Source organism: Cynoglossus semilaevis, chromosome 18 (assembly GCF_000523025.1).
Source record: "Cynoglossus semilaevis isolate Cse_v1.0 chromosome 18, Cse_v1.0, whole genome shotgun sequence".
In the NCBI taxonomy this organism is placed as follows: domain Eukaryota; kingdom Metazoa; phylum Chordata; class Actinopteri; order Pleuronectiformes; family Cynoglossidae; genus Cynoglossus; species Cynoglossus semilaevis.
The window spans coordinates 12687017-12712085 of record NC_024324.1 but is presented as its reverse complement, the minus strand read 5'-3'; the positions used below and the strand labels follow the sequence as shown (position 1 = coordinate 12712085).

The 25069-nt window shown below is 42.5% G+C and overlaps 1 protein-coding gene and 1 long non-coding RNA gene across 5 annotated transcripts in view; one reads left to right on the top strand and one right to left on the bottom strand.

Annotated features, from left to right (window-relative positions):
- Positions 1–25069, bottom strand: part of LOC103394590 (uncharacterized) — a 315109-nt gene that overhangs the window by 235128 nt on the left and 54912 nt on the right. The window lies entirely within an intron of this gene.
- ash1l (ash1 (absent, small, or homeotic)-like (Drosophila)) lies at positions 200–24406 on the top strand. Of its 2 annotated transcripts, none has more exons than XM_008331938.3 (27): positions 200–745; positions 1738–1836; positions 4501–5303; positions 6123–10524; positions 12806–13469; positions 13653–13826; positions 13927–14021; positions 14227–14300; positions 14421–14466; positions 14577–14685; positions 14770–14976; positions 15133–15279; positions 16920–17028; positions 17138–17287; positions 17722–17789; positions 18408–18574; positions 18675–18827; positions 19028–19082; positions 19362–19494; positions 20439–20705; positions 20899–20985; positions 21108–21198; positions 21530–21668; positions 21798–21970; positions 22116–22282; positions 22502–22943; positions 23571–24406. In XM_008331938.3, the coding sequence occupies exons 3-27, from the start codon at positions 4695–4697 to the stop codon at positions 23660–23662; spliced, it is 8820 nt and encodes a 2939-aa protein (XP_008330160.1). In that variant the 5' UTR covers positions 200–745; positions 1738–1836; positions 4501–4694; the 3' UTR covers positions 23663–24406. The 2 variants fall into 2 exon arrangements, with proteins under 2 accessions (XP_008330160.1, XP_008330159.1); XM_008331937.3 differs by having other exon boundaries at positions 205–745; positions 22502–22970.

Genomic DNA, 25069 nt, shown 5'->3' with positions numbered 1-25069 from the left:
AGGTTACTAACATGTTTTATCTGCTTTTTTAAAGAAAGTGTACCAACTTTATCCACAATTATGGGGGATTTTATAAGGCTTTGGGTGGAGGACGATAGAAAGAAAATAAGATAGAAAACCACTGTAACTGAAACCAAAGGTATATGCCCATGTATGTATTATTGCAATAATGGCCTGATTGATTATTGGACTGGTTAATGGTCTCTAACAGAACAACAACATCCTTGTGGAACACAATGATTTATTTATGGGATAAAGGGCTCCAGTTGCCTTTCGTGTTCATACACTGTAACGGTATGTTGTCAGTGTGTGTGTGTTTGAGTGGCTGCCCACCGCCACTTTGACAGTTGACTGTTGCATACTAAGAAAACACACCCGCCATTGAAACCACGTCAAAAACACAGCGGTATGGGCGAAACCTAAAAAGAAGAAATAACGAAACACACACTTTAAAAAAAATAGACGACCACAGAAGAGCGTACACCCGACATTGGCTCTCCTCTTTCTCTTCTCCTCTCCCCTGTCTACCCTCCGCCTTCCTCCACCTCCTCCTCTTCTCCTCCCTCCTCCCACCCTGGGACCGAGAATGCCCATGTTGTACTGACACTGTACTAGCGATACGGGCTGAGCAGACATGGAGGCCCGACTAACGAGGGAGGCCCGCGCTGACACATCCAGGCCCAGCTAACGGCGAGTTGGAGTGGATTTCGGAGCGTCTCGGCACATATTACGGATACCATTCGCTGTAAGGAAGCAGGATTTTACAGCAGCAGCAGGGATAAATTAGAGGGAGATCCATTTCGAGTTTCTGTTGATTCAACGCAGCCGCCATTTTGTTGACAGATAGTGTTTTTTTTTTTAACATATATCCTACACGGCGCTGCATCTGTCATTTCAAACCTCTGGAATATAATACACAACGTCCTTTTTACAACTTTATTTTAAACATCTCAGATTATCTTCGTCAGGGAGTCAACATTGGATTTTTTTCGTTCTGTTTTTTTAGCTGACCTGCTAGTACACCGTTAGCAGCCGTAGCCGAGATGTAGTAACACGAGTGGCTGCTGCGAGAATGTGACGGAGATGCAAGATTATGTGCATCACTCGTCACCCGCTTTTCTCTAACTGAATGGCAGCTGCAGGTGCTCGAAACTCGTCTGTAACACTTTTTTAAAATTTTACCAACCACGCTTTGTGTAAATAATTTAAACTATCTTTAAACAGACTGGTTATAGATGGCTAGTTAGCCGCTGCCTGTGATACAAATGTAGCACGGCGCTGTCTATTATTGCATGGCAGCTACTAGTCTGGTACAAAAATAAACACAAGTCTAATAAAAATTCTTGGTTCACTTAAATGCTATCATACTCCGCAGCTTTTGCTATTGTTATTTTCTACAATAACAGGTGAGTATATTTGATGTAGATGCTCGGAGACTGTAGCAACTTTGTGTTTATAGAAGCGGCAAGGTTAAAGCAATATTTTTTGCGCGTGCATTGATTTGTGGTTGGGATTTGTGGCTTCGCTCGCTATAGATGTCTCCGTTATTACACGCGTGTAAACTGCACAAACAATTTGTTATTCAATTGTAAGCCTGATTACACGGGACTGAATATTCTAGCGTTACACTGACACTCCTCCAGCTGCCGTTTTCATTGGCATAGCAGTGATTAACAGAGATATAGAAAGCTCAAGACTTTTCCCCTTATTTTTATTTTTTATTTTTGGCAACCTCAGGACTTGGACGATACAAATATGTGGCCACCGCGTTGATAACACACCAGGGGTGGACACAGGACAAAATAATGTGAACTACGTTTCTGGACAGTTTAAGAGGTAAGTGAGTTATATCGTAGGCGGACTAGTTTGCCCACGCAAGCAGAATCTCTCAAATATAATTAAAATCACATCTAGACCACATGTGTGTAGAAGTGTTGCCAAAAAGGCAATCTCTAAGACTCGGGTGCGAGTCATTCTGGTGGATATGTTGAGTATAAGTAGTTGCAGTGGAAATGTGCGAGTGATTGTTCTTGAGTTATTCCCTCGAGGTGCAGTGTTGGCTATACAGGAAACCGAAAAGCGATAATGTCATTTGGTTTGTCCAGCAGTCCACGTTTTTTGCATTACAATACTTAGTTAAAAAAGAGGTAATAGACATTAGGAATGAATGCTGTTTTAACAACACCGAGCTGCTTCATACTCAGCATGTTCGAGTCGTGTCCGTCTGATTGACACCTGTCATTCTCGTCTGATTTAGTAACACATCCGCGTCATTTTTATTACATTTTGTTCTTTGAACATTACCGTCACCTCTTTTATGTTTGCGCTTTTAAATGTTTTCACTCATAGAATGGTTGTAGTAGTAATGGAATTTGGCTGCACCCCCTCTCGCCCCCCCCTCGTGTACGACTTTGTATCAAGAAGCCCTGGAAATGACACCGAGCAGGGGAGGGCAGACACCAGCCCTCATGTGAATGATGTGGGGGTGGGTGGGTTGGATACCACTGCTATGGCCAAAGGGAAATAAGCAGTTATGAACAACGTGTGCAAAAGTGAAAGAGGGAGGGAGTAAAGGGGGGAAAGAAACGGGAGGGGGCGCGGGAAGTTGTTTACTACGTTCCTGTCTCTGCTCTGCCATTTTTAAGGCTCTTGACCTGATATTGATTATCAGTCTTTTGTTTGTTGTTATCATATTTATCATATTCAGACGTATTTCCATGTTCTCTTCCTACAGTTTTCTCTTTTTAAATATATTGTTCACTAGGTGAAGCTTAGAGCAGACAGGCATGACTAATAGAGACTGTCCTCAAACCTGTAGTTCCGATATACTGTCAGTTTTCAGTATGACTATAAAAGCTGAAATGACTACAGTGAGGCCTCAGCTCCTTGTAAATTTAAAAGTAGTGCTAAATGTCAAAATCATAGTTTTGATTGTCATAATTTGTGAATAACAAGCTAGAATGTCATTTAACCAAGTATTAACAGTATTTAGGGCAGGAGATGTGATGGTAAGTGACCAAATCAGCTTGTGATAGGTTAAGGGATAAAGAATATTTTGACTCTTCAGAAAGCTTTTTTTATAGCATATTTTTGGCAGAGCTTCTCTTGGAAAGCGGAAGAAACTTTTATCACTGCGAATGTTACTTATAAAAAAATGGGCAGAACATTTGTCACTACGCCTTTGGTGGACACAGGGAACACAGTCGGGGGGGGGGGTTGCGGTGGGTGAAACATGTTTTCGATTAAAGAAGGAAGACTGACTAAAGTTTGTGTGCTGCTACTAGTTCTTTCCAAGTTTGCAAAACAGAGAAGGAAGAGGATTGAAATGCTTTAAGAAAACGGCGAAAGAGCATAGAGATTGATGGAGTGTTAAAGAAAAGAGGGAGGGTGTGATTTGAGTAAGGTATGTGTAGCGAGGGGAGTTTGCAGTTTTGAGGCGAAACGGAGTGAGTAATTGAAGTAAACACAGTAAGAGGGCGTGGGGGAAGTACAGACCAGACTCCAGAAATTGTGCTACATTTACTGTGTGGTTCAAGAAAATTTGTTACTACTGTTTTCCACACTCGTAACCCAAAACAAATATGGTCCTCTTTGAAACTCTGTGTATGGTCCTTTTTTGTTGCTGTTATGGTTTAATAATGACAACCTTGCTGAAAGTCCACTAAGTGGCTTCTTTAGTGCTGTACGCTAATGTAGGGTGCAGAGAAACCGCCGGCACATTGACGCTGTATCACTTACTCTCATTTGCTGCTGGCAAAGGCTGGAAAAGGCGGTTGGATCCTCTGTCTAGTCCCAGAGGGCCCAATGTGCTGAGGTCACAGTTCTGAATTGCCTCCAAATGACTCCACATGGAGAAAGCACCTGCTTGAAGGCGAATCCACATTAAATCACTCAGTGACCATGGGGAGCAGTAGACAACTTCATTGAATCGCACTGTGCTCTAAGGATCATAATTAAGAAACATGCAGAACTCTGCTAACAGAGAGCTTGAGCATCATGCTGCTATCACAGAAATGTGTTAGCTATAGCCACTGAGAGAAATTCTTTTTTTTTTTTGCTCGTTTTATCTTTTTTTTTTTTCATCACAGAAGAATGTAAATGTGGGACTATCTGTTGACTATGGCTATTGTAGTTTTCAGACTGACTGTTTGAAGTCCTTGAGCCTAAGGTGACATTACTCAGGTAGAGGAGTCTTGGCTGTGTAAATAGGTCACAGATTGTTAAAGACTAAGAGGACGAACACATCATAAAACTTCACTCAGACAGATTGAAGGACAACCTCCAACCAAAGTGATGATAAAAAATGTTGCCTTCCATCTGCTTTGCGCAATTATTCCTTGAAAGACATTTCATATTTCTCAGTTGCAGGGTGCTGCTTAAAACTGTCACTGTTTGGTTGATGCCCTGTGTTACTGTGACTAATGTGATTTTCTTCCTTTTTTGTCTGCTCCATTCATTCTCTTTCTCTACCCCCCACTTCATCTGCTTTTACTCCAATAGTTGAAGGACGGAGAAAGAGGGCTGGACAGCCAAGGAAGGGAGAGAAAACACCTCAAATCAAGGAGATCTTCCCCCTCACTGTTATCCACCTCCCCCCTTTCCCCTTCACCCCTATCCATATTCCTTCTCTAGAACTGTACCAGGGATCCACAACATACCCTCCCTAGTATACCTGTACACTCCTTAAAGTTTTGATGGATCAGAAGATGCAGGGAGGATCTTCAGCTCCTCCCCCTCTTATCTCAGCTACTTCCAGTGGTGAAAGAGACAAGGAGGGAGGAGGAGGGAAAAAAGAGGAAGAGGATGAAAAGCAGAGAGACAGAGAGAAGGAGGGATCTAACAATGTCTCAAGTGGTAATGGGTGTGCAGGTGCAGATGCTCCAGGAGGTGCTGGTGGCGACCAATCACATTTCTCCATTAAAGAGAGCAGCCTGTGTGAGGGCAATGTCAAACTTAAGATTGGTCTTCAAGCTAAACGAATGAAGAAACCACCCAAAATCCTGGAGAATTATGTGTGTCGACCAGCCTTCAGGGCCACTGTTCGGCATACAGGGCGCGGTGGAGGAAGTGCACGTGGAAATCGTGCAACAACTGTAAATGATGGGTCAAGCAATCAAAGCCAGAGTCCATCACAAGGCAAGGATAAAGAGAGGGAGAAGAGTCCATCTATCAACAAACAGCCCTCATCATCCTCATCAACCCCTTCACTCAAAGCTCCTACACCACCACCACCTCCTGTTTCTACTCCACCTTCTGCCAACATGTCTCCCTCCCCAGGAATCGGGAATACTTTAGCAAAAAAGGTAAGGAAAGACAACAGTGTATCTATGGTGGTGGATTTGAAATCCGAAATGGGGGGTTGCATAAATATTAATGTAAAGCCTTAAGGTAAGGCTGTTATTGAAAACAATGGCAATTTTATTACTGGTAATTCAATTTTAGTGAATAACTTAAATTTAATGGAAATATTTTTAAGATATCTACCAACCATACTGAATTGGAGACTGCAGTGTTGACATTTGGGACCAGTGTTTAATTTCAATATTGTCTTACTTCCTTTATATAATTTAGCCTTTAGAAAGGTATTGGTCCACCACAAGGGTGACCAAGTAATAACTATGTTATTGCAGAGATAAAGAGCAGAACATAAATTGTTCTTTAGTATTCTTTGTGTTCTCTGTTGGCCTGTCTCTATTCATCAAAGAACGCCCCCTCTGGTCTCCTTCCGTTTGTGATGTCTGTCTTCTGTCTCTGCATGGCCATGTCCTCTCCACCCCCACCCCTGCTTGACCTCTCTGTTGAGTTTTCCCTCTCTGTCCCCAGTCTGACCCTAATTAAATGTTAGTTGAGTGCTACAGCCCCTTCCCCCATGCTGGACAGACTGTCATTAAGAAATTCAAATTAGCATAAATATGTGTATTGATATCGTAGGTTTACTTTTTTCTTAAATGTTATATTTAAATCTCAATGATTTAAAGGTTATGATTTTATTATATTAGATAATGTATAGAGCGTGCAAATGCTAAAGCACACTTTAAGATGACTTTATGAATTTAATGCCGATTGATTAGTTATTACTTGGATATTATAATTATATTATATTTTGTTGCCATGTTTTGCAGGGTCCACCAAAGATTGACTGCAAGTCTGACACAAAGCCAGACACAAAAGCCGCAGCCACCAATTCTGAGAGACCCCTTAACCTTCACCGCCCTCCTCTAGACAGTAAAACACATTCCTCTGGGAAGAAAGCACTGACTCCACAACTCAACCCAAGGACATCCTCACCTTCTCCACCACAACCTGCATCAATAGAACCAAGCTTTGAAGGTGTTAAACCCCCTCAGTACACCTACAGCACTGAAAATCAGAGAGACAAAGACAAAGGTGTCCAGAACTGGGGAACGCCTACAGTCACAGAGAAGTTAGCTCAACTCATAGCAACATGCCCACCATCAAAAACCTTAAAGCCAGCCAAACCCACAAAGATTGAACCAGCCCCTTCACCCCCAAGCCCAGGCTTTATGGCCCCAACAGCCAAACAGCGTGACAGGGCTTTGGCCAATAGGAACACATACTCAAGGATTGTCCACCTTTCTCCACCTCCTCCTGTATCACGACCACCTGGTCGGCCCTATGGTTCCAGAAACAAAGACAGTGTTATGGACAGTTCACCCAGCTTGACACCACTGAGAAAAGAGGATGCAGATGTGAGTGGAAAAACAAGCAACAACAGTGTTACCTTCAGCAACAGCATCAATATGAATAGCACCATCACCAGTAGTCGTAGCAGCAGCCCAGCACTCACTTTTGTCAGTAACCGCTTGTCACCGTTGTCAAAAGATAGCACCAATGAGAACAGTAGCATTTCTAAGCCACATTCACGTCCTGCTCACAGTCAACCCAACAATGGAAACTTGTCCTCATGTCCATCCTTTAGCACCAGTTCAATTGAGCAGAGGACAAGTGTAGTGAGTCACCTGGGTTCTCCCTCACATGGATACCATGCAGCAGAAAGTTCTGCTCTTGCTGAGGAAAGCAGTGAAAGCGAAAAGGAGCAAGACAGGGACATCCCCAGAGACTTAACAAAATGCCCTCACCTAACGGGAATGGGAAAGTTAGAAGGAAAAGACAAAGGAGGTCATTATCATTCAATGCGAATTGAAAGGGGAAAGAGCTCTAGTCCAAGCAAGCGAAGCCCGAACCGAGAAAGTAATCGACCCGGTCGTACTTTGAGCCCTCCAGAGTCAGTTAGACAAAGGGCACCTTCTCCCCCGGAGCCAGAGGATGAGGACAGTCGTCCACATACACCTTACAGAGATGATTCTCCGGATTCATCTATTGATTCCCCAGCTGAGCAAGACAGGAAACCTCTGAAAAAACGCAGAGGAAGGAAGCCACGCTGGAACCGAATTTTTAACAACACAGAGAGTCAAAAAAGAGACCAGAACAGTCCTTTTGACCAGAGCAGAACCACCATGTCTATATCGTCAAGCTCAGAAATACATTTGCCACATGTGAAAAGACCAGTGGGTAGGCCTCCTAACCCAAATAAAGTTAAACCAACCAACCATTCTGTGCCACAAAGTCAAGTGTCACAGCTTTTCCCACTGCAGCTTAAAAAAAGGGGAAGGCCAAAGTCCAAAATGCCAACACTTCATGCCCCTGCTCATGGGCAACCACCAAATAAGCTGGTCCCTTCTAAGGTCTTCTCTTCTTTTCTCAAGTCCAAAGAAGAGCAGGACCCACCTGTCCTTCACCCAGAGGTAGATTTTAACCCTCCTAAACCAATGCCTAGAAAACGAGGACGCCCAAAGCGCCTTCCCCCTACCTTACCCCAGGAAGGTCAACCTCCCACATTGGCTCCAGAGGCAGGAGAGATGGGAGACAAACGTTTCTGCAGTAAAGGAAATGGGCAGCTTATCATGAAAACTATTATAGGTAAAATCAACAAAATGAAAAGTGTGAAAAGGAAACGCATTCTCAGTCAAATCTTGTTAGGCCCAAGACCAGAGGACACCCCAAAATGCAATTCAAGTGGAGTGGCTGGCTCTGTGGAAGCCACTAGCCAATTATCCTCCTTAGCTGCTTCATTTGGGGGGAAATTGGGGTCACAAATTAACGTCAGCAAAAAAGGGACAATTTATATGGGTAAAAGGAGGGGCCGTAAACCAAAAACATCAAGTAATTCCACAGCGACATCACCATCAGAACCATTCTTATCTCCAAACACCAATTCCCCTCATCATCACCACCAGCAATCCCATCAACACCATCAGTTCTCCTCTTCAGAAGTCTTTCCCTCCCCGTCCCTTTCACAGTCAAGTGGAGGCCACAGTCCCATTAGTGATGCCAGCTTTGTTGAGCCAAGCTCAGTGCACTTTGTGGGTCATTCTCACTATTCCAACTCTCATCATAACCACAACACATTCTCTTTTCCACCCCCAACCTTTTCAGCTCCTAATCCCCGCAACACAGGGTTAGGTATGACATCATCATCCATGACTACAGCAGCTTCCCAGAAGAAGTCATCTTGCCGTGGATACCATCATCATCACCACCATTACAGACAGCACTTTCACTATCATAAACTTTCCCCTCCCAGGCCACTTCATCCCACTTCCCCGGCCCCCCTCAGTGAGCTCAAAGAAGCCACTCCATCACCAGTCAGTGAGTCACACAGTGAGGAGACAGTGCCCAGTGACAGTGGTATTGGAACAGATAATAACAGCACTTCTGACCGTGGTGAGAAAGCTGGTGGAGTGGGTGGCTTAGGTGCAATTGGAATACCACCAGGAATTGGCAGTGGGATACTAATGCCTGGGGTCATGGGATCATCTATGGGTCCAGGCCTTAATTCTAGAGGCAGGCGAAGACACTCTGCTGTGCTTATGGAACGCCCCTCACCCTCTCCATCACCTCATGGGACAAGGACACCGCCTGATCCCCGGAGACCTCACCCAGCAGCCCCTGCCTCGTCGTTAATAGGACACAAAGAAAAGCATAAGCACAAGTGTAAACGCCGCAGCCATGGATGCCCTGGTTATGACAAACTTAAAAGACAGAAAAGGAAACGAAAGAAGAAGTACCTGCAACTACGCTCCCGTCGGCTAGACCCTGATTTTCTTGCGGAGCTGGATGAGATTGTTGTAAGACTGAGTGAAGTACGTATAACACACCGTACAACAGGGCACCGACTTGGTAGTGTTGTTGGCATAGGAGCAGGAACAAGTAGAATACAAGGGGTGGGGAGCAGGGCCAGTTCTGGCATAGGAGGCGCAGGTGGCCCTCCTCCACATCATTATGTCCACAGGGACCTCCTGCCTACAATTTTCAGAGTTAACTTTGGCAGCTATTACTCCCATCCTGCATACTCCCATTGTGACCCATTGCACTATGTTCGCAAGCCAGATTTAAAGAAAAAACGGGGAAGGCCTCCCAAACTGAGGGATTCTATGTCAGACGTCCCCTTTGTACCTGGGCTTGGGTTCCCACTTTCAAGTGGGGGCTTTTACCACCCCTCATACAGTGTTCCTTACTCCTCAGGACCCCTGGGTTTAGGCTATTATAGAGGCTATCCTACAGCCAGTGCACTGTATCCCCATCCACACCATCAGTCACCCCACACAGCCTCATCTCACCACTCTCATCACTCACCAACCTTCCCTCCTCCTCCCCCAACTTCCTATGTGCATCATCATCCGTCACATCTCTTGCTGAACCCCTCTAAATTTCACAAGAAAAAGCATAAGCTACTCAGGCAGGAGTTTCTTGGAGGAGGAAGAGCCCCTGTCCTTTACCCACCCATGTCCTCTGAGCTCTCCTTTAACTGGCATCATAAACACAAACACAGACACAAACACAGGGAGCGCTGTGCTGATGATGACAGGGAGGAAGGAGCAAGAAGTGGATCAGGAAGCAGATCTAATGCAGGGATGTCTGATAGCAGAACATCAGGGAAAGGTGAGCGAGTGAGCAGCATGGGAATGGCTGAGTCTTTACAAAGATGTCGCTTTGGAAGAGATGCCTCCAGCACTAGTACTAGCAAGCAGCCTGGTTCTGCTAATTCCCCTTCTTCATCCTCAACTTCATCTGCAGAAAGGTGCAAGCGCAAAGAGAGCTCACTGTCCTGCCTTGGTCCCTCCAGGCTTGCAGTGGGAAATAGCTCAAAAGGCCATCACCCAATAGAGTCCTGGTTTAGGATGGGAAACTCTGAGGCAGAATACCCTAAACTCTCTAGGAGTCATGTGTTGTCTGGCCAAGGTCCCTTCTCAGATGGACGGACTGAAAACCCAGCTGCTTGCACAGACAGTGAGGATGAGGAACCTCTCACACCTACGGAGGAGGGAGAACCTGGAGGCCACAACTCCCCAAACCTTACCAATCTCTTTGCCTCTGCTCTCACTCGTACTGCACTAAAGGGGAGCAGAAACAGAAAGACTGAGGCAGAGTGTTCTGGCTTCTCCAACATGGATAGACCGAAGAGCAAAGACCGATCAACATCAGCAGAAAGGAGAGACATGGGTAGGTAAATTTTGGTAATTTAAAAGTTTTAGTATCAGTATGTGTCGTCATAAAAATTACTTTGTTAACCAAAGTAAATCTTCCAATTTTAACAAGATGCTGAAATGCATACTATGCTTGTTCTCCAATTCAGTAAATTGTCTAAAAATATAGCAGGGATGTGTGCTTTATTGTTTTTACTGATGACATATCCAACATGTGATTTGTTCATACTAAACACTGTTTGTGCGTAGACACAGAAAAGGCTGCACATTTTCATTTTCCTAGCTCCTTTAAAAGATTGGCTCAGATTCAATAAAAAATAAATCTGGATCAGGGCAACTACATTTATGTATATATTGTATTTATTTGGAGTCAATTGTGCACCATTGTGACTTTCAAGTTGTATTTTGTTGTTGAAGATGGTTTTAAAGGAATGTGGCTCTGTAAAAATGACTAATGTTTGATTTTTTCTAAGCTCTGGTGAAGCTCTAGTGTATTTGGAAAAGAAAATTCACTGCTAATGTTTTAAATAACTTTTTTCAGTTACTTTGGAATTGCACACGACTGATCTTTTTTCAGTAAACTCAAATGAAGTGAAATTCTTCACAGAATTAAGAAATTGTGTGGTAACCACTGAAACCATCCCTACCTCAGTTGTGGTTGGATCAAACGGCACTGGAATATCATCATTTCTGTCTCTGTAGTCCGCATCGGAACCTACAAAGTACTAAGTGGTATTTGAGTGAAAGGAAGTCCCTTTGAACATCACTGATTTGCTCTATGCATATGCTGTCTGACATTTGGTAGCTGTTACCAGTGGTTACAGGCTATGCAAAAAGAAAAACATGTACAGTGTTTTCAACGGGCTCCATTCTAAGTGTAGAAGGCCACTGTAAGCCACAGCTGATATAGAATTTCTCTTGGAGCTCATCTTACTGCAGGGGTGGAGTGTTTTGTTAAGTTGCTATATTTAGTCGACATTTGCCTCAAAGTCCACCATCTGAGGCCTTCCTTGTTCTACCCTCCAGATTTCCCAGCACCTGGGTTTAACTGTTGTTGTCGTGTGTTGTTGGTTTTGCTACATCTGCTCCACCCTGAGACTGTAGAGCAGATCACTGCTTTCATGTGAGCATTACCTAATGTTTATTTACATAGCTTTAATATGAATGGGACTAAGTAAGGAACAACCTAAAAGGCTAATTTGGAGGCAAGACAATGTCCTTGACATAAAGATGGACCAGATGTAATAAGAAAAAAAAAGGCATGTGTGGAATGAAAAAGGATGATGATGGGAGTGCAGTAATGTAATGCAGATCACAGATAAAGTGTGACATAAATAGAACATCCACACAGATAAGAATAAACCCTTTGCAGTTGAATAAAACGGCTTTTGAATTACGAATGTTGTCTTGTTATACCAATGTAACATGCTGTTTATTTTCTGCTAAATAAAGTGTAGAAGAGAAGGTGGACAATGTTCTTACTGGGTGAGATTTCATGTGATGAGAGATACCTTCAGAAATATATAAATAAAACTTTTCTAATTTGAGCATCAGGAACAGGAAGAGAGATGTTGAAGGTCAGGATGATGAGACACAGGAGAACAATTTCAGTGATTAGAAGAAAGAAAGATGGAGAGGCAAACAAGGCCAAATAGAGCAGAGTGGTGGAAAACAATGGTGAATGTACAAAAAGGAGAAAATGATGGATTTATAGAAATTTGTTGGGTAAAATCATCAGCTAAAAGTGAGACATGATGTACTCTGTGTACTCTCATAATTCTTAATATGGGCCACATATTTCAGACAATTGGGGACAGTGTTTGATTGTGATGTAAAGCTAGTCTTTACTGCTGGTTCCCCTGATTTACCCCTACTTCTGCATTTTCGATAAAGTGACTATGGTATCCAGATTTTGGCTTAGCTTTTAGCTTTAGAGTTAAAGGAGGTTAATTTTTTTTTTAAAAGTCTGTGCGTTACTGCCTCTAATTTACAGGAATGAACCTGGAGCGCTGGCTGCTCTCTTGTGTTTAACCGTCTTAGTAGGAGTTCACATTACTGACTTTGCATAGCTGCACCTTCTGGTGCTATAATTGGATACCTATAGAATTAATAGAACTAGATGCACAATTGCCATCAATTTTTCAGTAAATATTAAGGTTGCCACACAACTTCGTCCCTGTTTTTAATTTTGGCCCACTGTGAAGGGGCCCAACTGGTCTGATTGTCTTAGACAAATTTCTGAAGTTTTGGAATTGGGTTTTCATGTGTAACGTTTATTTGTTATGCTTCTTGTCCAGGGTCAACAAGTGTTCAGTCAAAGGGTGCTGCCCTCTCGACTTCTGATGGGCCCGAAGGATCCCTGCAACACAGGCAGCAGCATCATCACCAGACTTCTCTGTTTTATCCACATGGCTCTACTTCCTCCTCCTCCTGCCTTTCTCCTGCTCAGGATTATTGTCTGGGTGCCTCCCTGCCTCACCACTCCCATCGGGCACAGCCATCCAAACACAGCCTGCACCACGTCAACAAAATCTTACGTGCCAAGAAACTGCAGAGACAGGCCCGTACAGGAAACAATGTGGTAAAAAAGAGGGGCCCCGGGCGTCCCAGGAAACACCCTTTACCCTCTCCACCCCCTTCCCCAACCCCTGTCGTAGAGGTGACTCAGGCCCGGCACAGAGACAGAGTGCTTGAACAGCCTGCGGGGGACAGTGTTTGGGATGGGGATACTGTGACAGATGCCATTGAGTCAGTCGTCCAAGGGCAGCGTAGGAAAGGCCAGAAGAGAAAGCACTGGGAGAGAAATGGAGATGAGGAAGAAGAAGAAGAGGACGGGGAGGTTCAAGAGTCTGAGGACCCACTGCCAAACAGTGAGGAGAACCTGGGTGACCTCATGGCACGGTCCACAACCGGGACAGGGAGAGTCTGGCTTACTCAGGAGGAGCTTCAGCACTTTCGTGGGTAAGAAAACAGTAATGTTGCAGGATGACTTTTACTACTAAAAGTCCCAGCTTTGGGGCCTAGGCCAAGATATACAGCATGTACTGTTCCAAGTATGTAATGCTGGTGTGTGTATATATATATATATATTAACATTTATTAAGTACAATCATCACTGGAAACAAGTCATGCTTCTATTTTTAGATCAATGGAAAGCAAGCCAGATGGCCACTGCTCACCAGAACGCCCAGGCACTGTCTCCAGGGAACAAGCTCCTCCCATTTCCATAACGAGCCAACGGGAGAAGAGAGCAGCCAGGCCCCCAAAGAAGAAGTTCCAGAAGGCGGGACTGTACTCAGATGTGTACAAGACTGAAGAGTGAGTGCCAAGAAACATTACACAAAATATCTCAAAGCAACCTTTGGATCACATTCTTTTCACATTATTTACATTTTTAATCTTTCTTCAAACACCAAAGTCCCAAAAGTCAACTGTTGCAGCTGAAGAAAGAGAAGCTGGAATACATACCTGGGGAACATGAGTATGGACTGTTTCCAGCTCCGATACACGTTGGTAAGTTTTCCACAAGGTATCTCATTTAAAACACAGACTGAACCTGACATGACGACATCGGTCTACTTATGTTATAGTAGACTTTCAATTGATGAATAAAATCTTTTCAAATCAAAAATTTTGAGTACCTTAAAGACCTATGTTTTCAGTATTAAAACATCAAGTGGTACTTTCTTTCAAACAATTTTTGTTTATTTTTTCACAGGGAAATATCTGCGAATGAAGCGCATTGATTTCCAGTTGCCTTATGACATCTTGTGGTTGTGGAAACATGATCAGGTGATTCATTCAACTGACCATTCAATTGTTTTCAGTAGTATATGAAACATAAATAAAATATTTAATTGTATTTTTTGTAATCAAACCTTCCTCCATTCATTTTCTCATTTTGTGTTTTAGCTTCACAAGAGGCCTGATGTTCCCCTTTATAAAAAGATCAGGTCAAGTGAGTACTTACCTAGATCCAGTTATTTTACCTCCATGTAATTGTCTTTGTAAGCACTTTCTTTATTCCAATAGGTAAATAGAAAATATTAATTTTTTGTTTTTTCTTAGATGTCTATGTGGACGTCAAGCCTCTGTCTGGTTATGAAACAACCACATGCAACTGTAGACCTTCTGACAACACGCCTGAAAAGGGCTGTCTGGATGACTGTCTAAACAGGTAGAATTCTAAAAAACAATTCTACGACGGTAAAGGACAAAAACTGTGTAAGAGACAAATGTTTACATCATTTGTTTTTTCTAGGATGAGCTTTGCCGAGTGTTCTCCCAGTACATGTCCATGCGCCGAGACGTGTGATAACCAGCATATCCAGAGACATGAGTGGGTACAGTGTCTGGAGCGGTTCCGTACTGAAGGAAAAGGCTGGGGCATCCGCACCAAGGAAACCCTCCGCTCTGGGCAGTTTATCATCGAGTACCTGGGAGAGGTTGTTAGTGAGCAGGAGTTCAGGTGGGATACGTTTGTGAGAGGTTCTCGTCAAAACATAGACATATCCCAAAATGTTTATGGATGTTGGCACATTCTGGTCCTGTGCTTGTGGTTTTCACACAAAAGGATAAAAATCTGTTTTCAATCTTTCTTTGCTTTGCTTCTGTCTTGATTTAGGAGCCGCATGATGGAGCAGTACTTCTCCCACAGTGGCCAGTACTGTCTGAATCTGGATAGTGGTATGGTGATTGACAGCTACCGAATGGGCAATGAGGCACGCTTCATAAACCACAGCTGTGAACCCAACTGTGAGATGCAGAAGTGGTGAGTGTCAGTTCAGCCCTAAACTGGTTCTATTTTTAAGATAACTTGTGGTGCTTATGGGATCTTAACAAAACCCAGATTAGATGGAGCCCTCTCAGACATAGATCTGCATTAGCATTTCAGTGCTGTTGAGTAGAGTAACAAGACACAGAAAGCCTACTGCAGTGGTCTTCTTATGTCAAAGGGGGAGGGAGTTACATATGGTCTTAAACCTATTAGCTACAATACCCTCAGACCATTACTGATCAACCAAGCTTTGCCCGGTGGGTTTAAACACTTTTGTTTATTATTAAGTGTGCGATAACAGTAAGGAGTAGTCGCAGAAAATATAAAAAACATAAATTACCACTAGAACAACAACTTTTTCTGCAGTATAACTCAAAACTCAGTATAAATAGGTCATTCAAGTAACAAACATTGTCATATTTGTTTATAATCCTCAGGACTACTGATGATGTTTAAGAATTGAGGTTGAAGTAACTATTATAAACACATCTGTGTGCTTTCTTTGAATGATTAACAATTTTAGAGTTAAATAACTTTGAAAAACAGTTCAACAGTTCCGTTCTAAAAACAACTGTTAAACAGTCGAGTAGCTTCATATACATTGTCTGCTGTCTGTGTTTGGATAGCTGCCATCAGTGCCACAGGAGACACATGTAGCAGGTGCACTTCATTGTTTACGAGGCAGCAGTGCCTGGAAACACTAACCTTATTAATGTGGTTTTGTGGTGGTAATCTGATGATATCACCTCAGTCACACTCTGCCACTGTTCACAGACATAAATGGCTTAAAGGCCTCGCACTACGCCAAAACAATTCACTAGTTTCCTCAGGGATCGATCTCACATCACAGTTAAATCCTCTACAATTAAAAAAACCAGGCTGAACTGGCTTCTCTGAGTCTAAACACACAATGTAATAACAGCTTAATTTCTCTAGCGTTGGGCACCAATGAACGTAGACTGCTAAGACTGACCTTGAGAGAGTCAACCATTGTACCCTCTGCCCTTCAGCATGGATCATCTTATAATCTAGGACACTGGTGTGTGTGTCTGTGTGTGTGTGTGTGTCACGGATTGTGCCTAAACTGAAATAAAAGGATGGAGGAGTTTTTCAGTAAGAAGCCTGACAAGTCATCCATCTTGTCACAGGAGAGAGATTACATGCAGCCGGGCCTTAGATACAGCTGTAGCGCTTGAAGACAATGCGCTGAACCAGCTTTTTACTTAAACAGGAGGAATAAATAATGATGTGGCTGGCAAAAAGAACGTATTCACTTTATTCTTAGAAGAAAGGTGAAACCACAGAGCACCGCCTTCCTTTGAGAAGGATAAAAAAAGATCCCAGTGTGTCGACTTGTCACCAAACTTAGTAAACAATTCAAATGGCTCTATTTTTCACACTTTAAAAAAAGACTGTTGTGTAACATTTTCTCTCTCAGAAATGACCGCATAACTGAAATTCAACAGAAGAAACGGCTCTTGAACTGTGTTTAAACAAAAACAGTTTTGTCAGATCACTTGTGTGAAATTGAAACTTTGGCATTTGGTGATGTTAATGTGGCAGCTTGCTGTGGTTAGATGAGCGTTGGCTAAACACTGCCTTAACTAGACTGAACTGCTCCTTGTCCTCTATAGGTCAGTTAATGGGGTGTACAGAATTGGTCTGTTTGCTCTCAAGGACATCAGCAGTGGCACTGAGCTCACCTACGACTACAACTTCCACTCCTTCAACACAGAGGAGCAGGTGAAGCACCAACACATTATTTTGACCTCTGTGCGATAACACTAAGATCACAGCTACAGTATGATAACAGCTGCTTTAAGTTTAGACTCATACCTTTTTCTACCTACAGCAAGTGTGCATGTGTGGCTCAGAGAGCTGCCGAGGCATCATTGGAGGGAAGAGCCAGCGTATTAATGGCCTGCCAGGAAAGAATGGAGGGGCCCGGCGGCTGGGTCGACTGAAGGAAAAGAGGAAATCCAAACACCAGCTAAAGAAAAGAGTGAGTTTTAAATACACCAGCTAAAGAAAAGAGTGAGTTTTTTGAAAAAAATTTTGAAAAACTGTTGCAAACTTATCAAATCATGTCTTCAAATGAGCTACTTCAACAATCTGTTACTGATTGTCAAAGCCTGGCTTTTCATTTTCAAGTGTAGAATCCACTGTATGTAGGCCAGTGAATGAGTCTGAGTCTCAGAGGTGCTTGAAGTGAACACCAGGGTGATCTTAAAAAAGTAACTCAGAAACCTTAAAGAGTGTCCTCTGAAAATGGACCCGTTTACATGACCTAAAATTTTTACTTCAGATCCTATTTTGAAAAAGGTTATTGAGGGACATAGAGGCTGGGTTTAAGTAGGAGTTGTTGATAAAGGAAAACTGGGAAAATATAAATACTTATATTTATACTTATGCAAGTTTTAATGTTAATGTTTTTAGGAGGAAGAGTCCAGTGACAGCAACAAGTTTTACCCTCATCTCATGAAGCCCATGTCCAACCGAGAGAGGTAAACACACATGAGCAGATACTCTTGCTACTTACTTTTGAGTTATGAAATTGGATTGTGCTGATTGTAATACTTTTTAGGGAAGTTAGTTGTTGGGTAGAATAATAACACAACTTAATAAGATATGTCCACATGTGTTTGAAGATTCTGAATTTCATTTTGTAATAATGAACAATAACATAAGCAATTTAAAATAAAATACAAAGATCATGTTTTCATGGGATATATGGTTGAGCTGGATTGATGATAGTCACAGGAGTCCATCACTTTACTTATATTTGTTGATATTACGTGTAATTTTTATGTTCAGTCTAAATTGGTTACTTTCTTTTGTTTTGTTTTGTCCATTTGTCGTTTTCTCAGTCATGATGCATTTTCAATGCATCATACCTAATAATTATAACTATAGAAGTGTTGGTATAAGCAGTAATTATCAAAGGATTGGGATATACTTAAAATACTCTATAAACATGGAGCTAAGCAGCAGGATTTTATGTTTTCTTTTTACTTCAAAATCAAACCAATATGATTAATTGTCCATCGTAACTTCCACCAGCAAATTTCATGCCTTCAGGTGAAAACCATTTTCACATTTCTCTCCACTCCCTCGATCGCCAGAAACTTTGTGTTGAAGCACCGTGTCTTTCTCCTGAGGAACTGGGAGAAGATGAGGGAAAAACAGGAGCTGCTGAAGAGGGAGGGCGAGCGAGAGAGGGACAGTAGCAGCCTGTCCATTTATACACGCTGGGGAGGCGTCATACGTGATGATGGCAACATTAAATCAGGTGAGTGTTGGTGCTTATGGGATTGTAAAGCCTGTTAAAGTATATACTGTGTATTGTCATAATTCAACACATCTCTTAACATTCTCTCCTGGTTTTACAGATGTTTTCCTCACCCAGTTCTCAGCCCTCCAGACATCGAGGTCAGTTCGCACACGGAGACTGGCTGCTGCAGAGGAAAACACAGAAGTCACACGCACAGCTCGCCTCGCACACATCTTCAAAGAGATCTGTGACATGATCACCAGCTATAAGGGTGAGTTTGTATAAACACTGGTACACAACAATGCTGCGCAGAAGTTTTTACGTTTAGGTTTTGGGTAGTGCTTGCGTACTCAGTGTTCCATCTTGTGATGGGATGCTGAGATTTTAATACACTTTACAATGCAATATCAAATTTTTAATCATACAGTTCAACATTTACCATGTAAAAATGTAAATAATTTTACTTCACAGATTCCTCTGGTCAGACACTTGCTGCTCCACTGGTGAACCTTCCGTCTCGAAAGAGGTAAGAGTGCAGACCTGCATATCCACAGGTTCATTCATAATGTCACACTGTCTTCCAGACAGCAGGGTGTTATCTAGTGTATCAGTTTACATCACCCACATAGAGCGACACTTGGTTTATTTTCTTAAGATATGAACCATGACAGACTTGTGGTGATCCTTGTGCAGCGCTGATTTAATCACTTTTGTATAAAAACAATCACAGCCTTTTTATGTTTATGTTATTTTGTTAAGAGTCAGATTCCGTGGGACTCAACCCTTTGTATTTGTGTTCCACCAGGAATAGTCAGTATTATGAGAAAGTGTCCGACCCTCTCGACCTGAGCACCATCGAGAAGCAGATCCTCACGGGTCACTACAAGACCGTTGAAGCGTTTGACGCAGACATGCTCAAAGTTTTCCGCAATGCTGAGGTAAGTCAGACCCAATATTTCATTAGTTGAAGGTTCGGTTCTGGATAGGAAGGAAAATAGTTTGCACCTATTATTCACCTCTCCTTTACAACATGGATTATGTTCTGTCATTTTCAGAACTGCACAGGAACAAAGAACATGATGAGAAATAGTCAAATAGCTGATTTTCGTCAATTAACACTGGTGTCATTAAAATAATCCTGTTAGATCAGTATGGTTAGCATTTGTTCTACTAATTACTGTAAACATTCATGTAATGTTTAGATCTGCAGACTCCATACTCCAGTGTTGCTGATTCGTCACTATGATCTCAGACATGTAGAGACCAATCCATATCAACGAGGCTCATTAGAATGATAATCTAAGATGTTACTGTGCAGCTACAACACATTTTCCTCCCACTCCCTCTGTGCTTCCTTCTCTCTCTTACACTCACACACTCTACAGCCTACCTAATGGGCTGTTACTACACAATGCCTGGTCCTCCATGGGCACATTGCAGTTCCCCTTGATTTACATCTGTATAGCATAGCACTTTAAACAAATTCCTCTCCAAACTTCTCAGAGACACTTAGTTCTAGTTCTTTAGTCAAAGAAGTTTGAAGCTGTTATCTGAATTAGATTGACCTCCTGGCCCTACGGACCCTTGTGGCAAACTGAGTAACGTGTGAGTGCTTTATTAAGAGATGGAGAGTGTGGCTTTGTGAGTGAAATTTGGGCATCTATGGAGATGATGCTTCTTTTTGTGTCATGGAACTTTGTGCCTCCGCTGATTGTCCAGAGCCTGGACAATCAGAGCCTCCAATCCTGAGATCAAACACACATTTCTCAGAACATGATTTATATTTTTCTCACTGTAAGGTTTTGTTGTCATGAGGATTAGTTCCTCAACATTTATTCAGTTTGGCACTGCTACATTTACAACAACACTGTTTTCTACACAGAAATATTACGGAAGGAAGTCATCGGTGGGCAGAGACGTGTGCCGTTTACGCAAGGCTTACTACAGCGCTCGTAATGAAGCTGCTGTCCAGATTGATGAGATCGTGGGCGAGACGGCTAGTGAGGCAGACAGCTCAGACTCACTAGAGAGAGACCATGGTCACCACCATGGAAGCGCAGGGTCCCATGACAAGGACGATGATGTCATCCGTTGCATCTGTGGGATGTACAAAGACGAAGGCCTGATGATCCAGTGTGAAAAGTGCATGGTATGAAACAAAGTTGTTTTTTTGTTTGTTTTTTAATCGATTGACAAAAAAACATGTAGATAACGTATCTGTGTTTGTGAATTCTTATTTAAATATTTATTCAGCAGTTATTCGGCGAGTTCCAAATGTGAGAATCACATCTGCCTTCTGTTTCATAATCTGCACAGACCTCAACATGTTTTTGTCATTGTAGGTATGGCAGCACTTCGACTGCATGCGACTTGAGACGGAGGCAGAGCACTACCTGTGTGAGCAGTGTGAGCCTCGGCCTGTAGACAGCGTACGTCTGACCCCGTCCTAAACAGCTGTAGAGACTGAAGAACAATAAACCTTGACCATTTATGGACTAAATATTTCAAGAACATGTTTAAATCGTACTTCCATGTTTTACTGTCACTACAGGAAGTTCCTATGGTACCCCAGCCCAGCTATGCTCAGGCTGGATCAATCTACTACATCTGCCTCCTGAGAGATGAACTGCTGCTTCACCAAGGTATAGAAACAACACTAGTTTTGGACCCTCAGAACCTAAAATATAATTCTTAAAAATTATTTATTTCTCTTGAAGAACATTTGCTTGCTTACAAACAGCCAAACCATAAGGCATTGAAATGTAATGTAGGGTATACTTACATTAGATTTACACTTAGCTTTAAAAACAAGGGCTTAAACAGATTCAGGACCATATCTGGTGGTAATTTATTATTATTTACAAAGACCTTATTTTTTAACTACTATCTGTGATGGTACACCTTGGTGTAGGACAGTCACTTTTTGTGAAATGTATCATTGTAGACAAGTTTAACTGTGTATCTGTTGTGCAGGTGACTGTGTCTACCTGATGAGAGACAGCAGGCGCACATCGGAGGGACAACCTGTCAGACAGTCCTACCGTCTCCTGTCCCACATAAACCGAGACAAACTGGACATCTTCAGAATCGAGAAACTCTGGAAAAATGAAAAGTAAGTTTAACTGAAAGAGACTAGGTGTATCCAGCTGCAAGAAAAAACAAACAAACACATACCTGCTTTCTTTGAGGGGTGTTTGACCATTTATTTTAGTGTCTAAAATCCTGCTTTCTAACTCTAAAGGGGCGAGAGGTTCGCCTTTGGCCATCATTACTTCCGTCCCCATGAGACACATCATTCTCCATCAAGGCGGTTCTACCAGAACGAGTTGTTCCGCATGCCTCTCTACGAGATCATCCCCCTGGAGGCAGTCGTGGCAACCTGCTGTGTTTTGGATCTCTACACCTACTGCAAAGGTAGAACTATTATGCAATGGATCTCTACACCTACTGCAAAGGTAGATTTATTATGCAATAGCTACTTAATTTTTTTTCTTTTTTTTTGAGGCTGCGTAATTACAATGCAGAGAAGTCCAGTGTTGATATGCATTTCTCACCACAGGACGACCGAAGGGTGTAAAAGAGCAGGATGTTTACATCTGTGATTATCGCCTGGACAAGTCGGCTCATCTCTTTTACAAGATCCATCGTAACCGCTATCCAGTCTGCACCAAGCCATATGCCTTTAACCATTTCCCCAAACGTCTCACACCTAAAAGAGACTTCTCGGTGAGAGTAATGAAGGGCTTTTCTGTGATACAGCTGTTCATGATGTTAAGACATTGAACCTTATAAGATCGGACTGCCTGCAGTACTGTCACTGTTAGAAAGGTCTTAACAGATTGATTCTTTCTATTGTCCTCTTTCAAATCATTTGTTTAAATGAAATCAGTCTCTACTCCACAAACCTGTACAAACCATTGCTGTCTGACTTTGACCTGTGTGCAGCCACATTATGTTCCTGACAACTACAAGAGGAATGGAGGTCGCTCTGCCTGGAAGAGTGAACGACCAAAAGGCCCCGGAGGCGAGGATGACGTCTCTTCATGCGACAGAGGTGACGACTTTCCACCTGAGGCGGAGGAGGAGAGGGGAGCAGAGGATGACATGGAGGTGGCGCAGGAGGACCCTCGACTTCTTGCAGCAAAGCCTAAAAGAACTGAGCAGGAAGATGAGGAGGAAGACGACGAGGAAGAGGAAGCCCAGGAAGCTGAAGGGCACAAAGAAATGGAAGCAGATTCCACAGAGAGGATCGGCGAGATGCTGGAACTGCCTTCATCCTCCGCATCCTCACCGTTACATCACCCAGCCTTGGGCAGGAGGGAGGCGCAGAGGGAGCGCCTCAACAAAATCCTGCTGGACCTGCTGCACAGAACTCCCAACAAGAATGGTGAGGCACCGGGAACAAAGCAGGGGGGTAGGTCAACAAAGACATGAATTTATAGATGTAAAGAATTTTCGGTTCCCTGTCACTGTGGATGTTGTCACATCATTACTAGATGTTAATTTGGTTTAAGAATCATTGAACCAAACTCTGAAGCACAGATTTTTATTTAATATTAGTTAAAGATGAGCTAAAAAAGGGTGGTAATACTCCTGAGTTGCAGTATTGTTTGGTGTTGTAGATGTTTTTATGTTTATTGCAAGCAGTGGAATAGTTGTTTTTAAGGGGTTATTTTCCAAAATTCAATTTGTAAAGACATTTTTTCAATTTAATATTTTCTATTGCTGTTTAGTTTAAAAGAGAGGCAGAAGTGATAAATAAAATAACATTGTTTTATGATACAATTATGCAATTTTAACATTTAATTTCATGTCGGAATATTCAGAAATCACAGACCTGCCATTAACATCCCATAATGACATGATTGCATCTGGTGATTTGGGGACTTTCAACTGTCTTACATGTTTTTCATGAATGTTGCAAATTTCTGGTAATAATACCCAGAATCCTTATTTCTCTCACTCTTTCTCCCTCCTTCTCTCCATTTCTTGTTTGGTTTTCCCCCCTTCACAGCCATTGATGTCACTTACCTCCTGGAGGAGGGCGCAGGGAGGAGGCTACGGAGACGGACGCTTGGTTTTGGTGATTTTGTTGGGAGGAAATAACTCTATGTGCCTCTTGAGCATATGCAGAAATTGTCAAGAACACAACATAGGGGAAATGGGCATTGTTGGTCAGCTGACTTTTTTGCACCGCAATGCCTCTCTGGAGACCTCTTCCAGGTTCTACCCTTACTGTGTCTGTCATCTCAACCCTGCGAAGGTGGACAAGGGTTTGGAAGCGCTGACTCTGCAGCATTGTTTAGCTTTTAAAAGTTTCCAGAGGTGAACAAAGAGAAAGAGCTGACCCAGGCATATTGTTTATTTAACTAGTGTGATGATTCTTTAAAAAAAAAAAAAAAAACAGGAACATAGGAAATAAACATCCCATGTACTTTGAACATTACAAACATGGGTAGATAAATTCCAATAGCAAGCATCAGAAAATAAGTGGTACTGACAGAGAGGGAGGAAAGGTTTGTCCTTTTTATTTAGTGATGATGTGAATGCTGGAGAATTTCGGTCCCTTTGTGGAACCTTTTGCTGCAATGACAAAATAAATGTTAGGGTTGAGGGGAGATGAGCACCAGGACTGTAGGGGGCAGGGAAGAGACAGAGCGGTGTGTGTGTGTGTGTTTCTGTGTGTGTGTGTGCTCAGATGCTGCTCATGAGGAAGAGGATGAGGGTGGAGAACTGCACTTTTGGTACCACGGATATCGTGACTGTGTAATGTAATCTATGATGAAAACACACTAACGCTCGCAGTATTGAATGATGCAGTCTGACGGAAAAAAAACAAAAAAAAAACAAGGCAAGTTAAAAAGTCCATTATCTTTTCCCTGTAATACTGTACGTACTGTACTGGTTTAGAAACAGAAAAGCCTGAAGGCCAATTCTATCAAGAGGAGAGGAACGGGGTGAGGGAGAGTGTCTTTTTGAGGTTTTACAGTTTTTTAATTTTCTCGTGAGGCATTCAGCGTCGTCCCTCCAATTTTTTGGAAGAAACGTGATTCACCAGCTTAACTAAATCAGGCGTGCGGGGGACACCGGCTTTAACAGTAATGCCTTACACAGCTGTGCTCTCCCACTGCCTTGTGTGCAAGTGTGTGCGCACACACCTATCGTGTGTCTGTACTCTGCCAGATTTTCTTGAAGATATACCTTTTTAGAAAAAAAAATGACAAAAAAAATTAAGGGCTCAATGGCAATTAACAGTTTTCAGAAAACTATGGAAAACAATACTTAACATGAAATGTATCGTGTGATGGTCATATTTTCTTATATTCTGTGAGGCGGGCCGGGAGGTGTATACTGTACATTGGGCGGGGGCGGGACTTAGGATCCTTATTTTGTTTTTAAACTATGTTCCTGGTTGCCATGCGGAATGTTTTAGAGGAAATTGTGATATCTGATGAGATTTTTCCCCCCAATGCCTCTGCGAAAAAAAGGGACAAACTATGTCCCTGGGTGTAA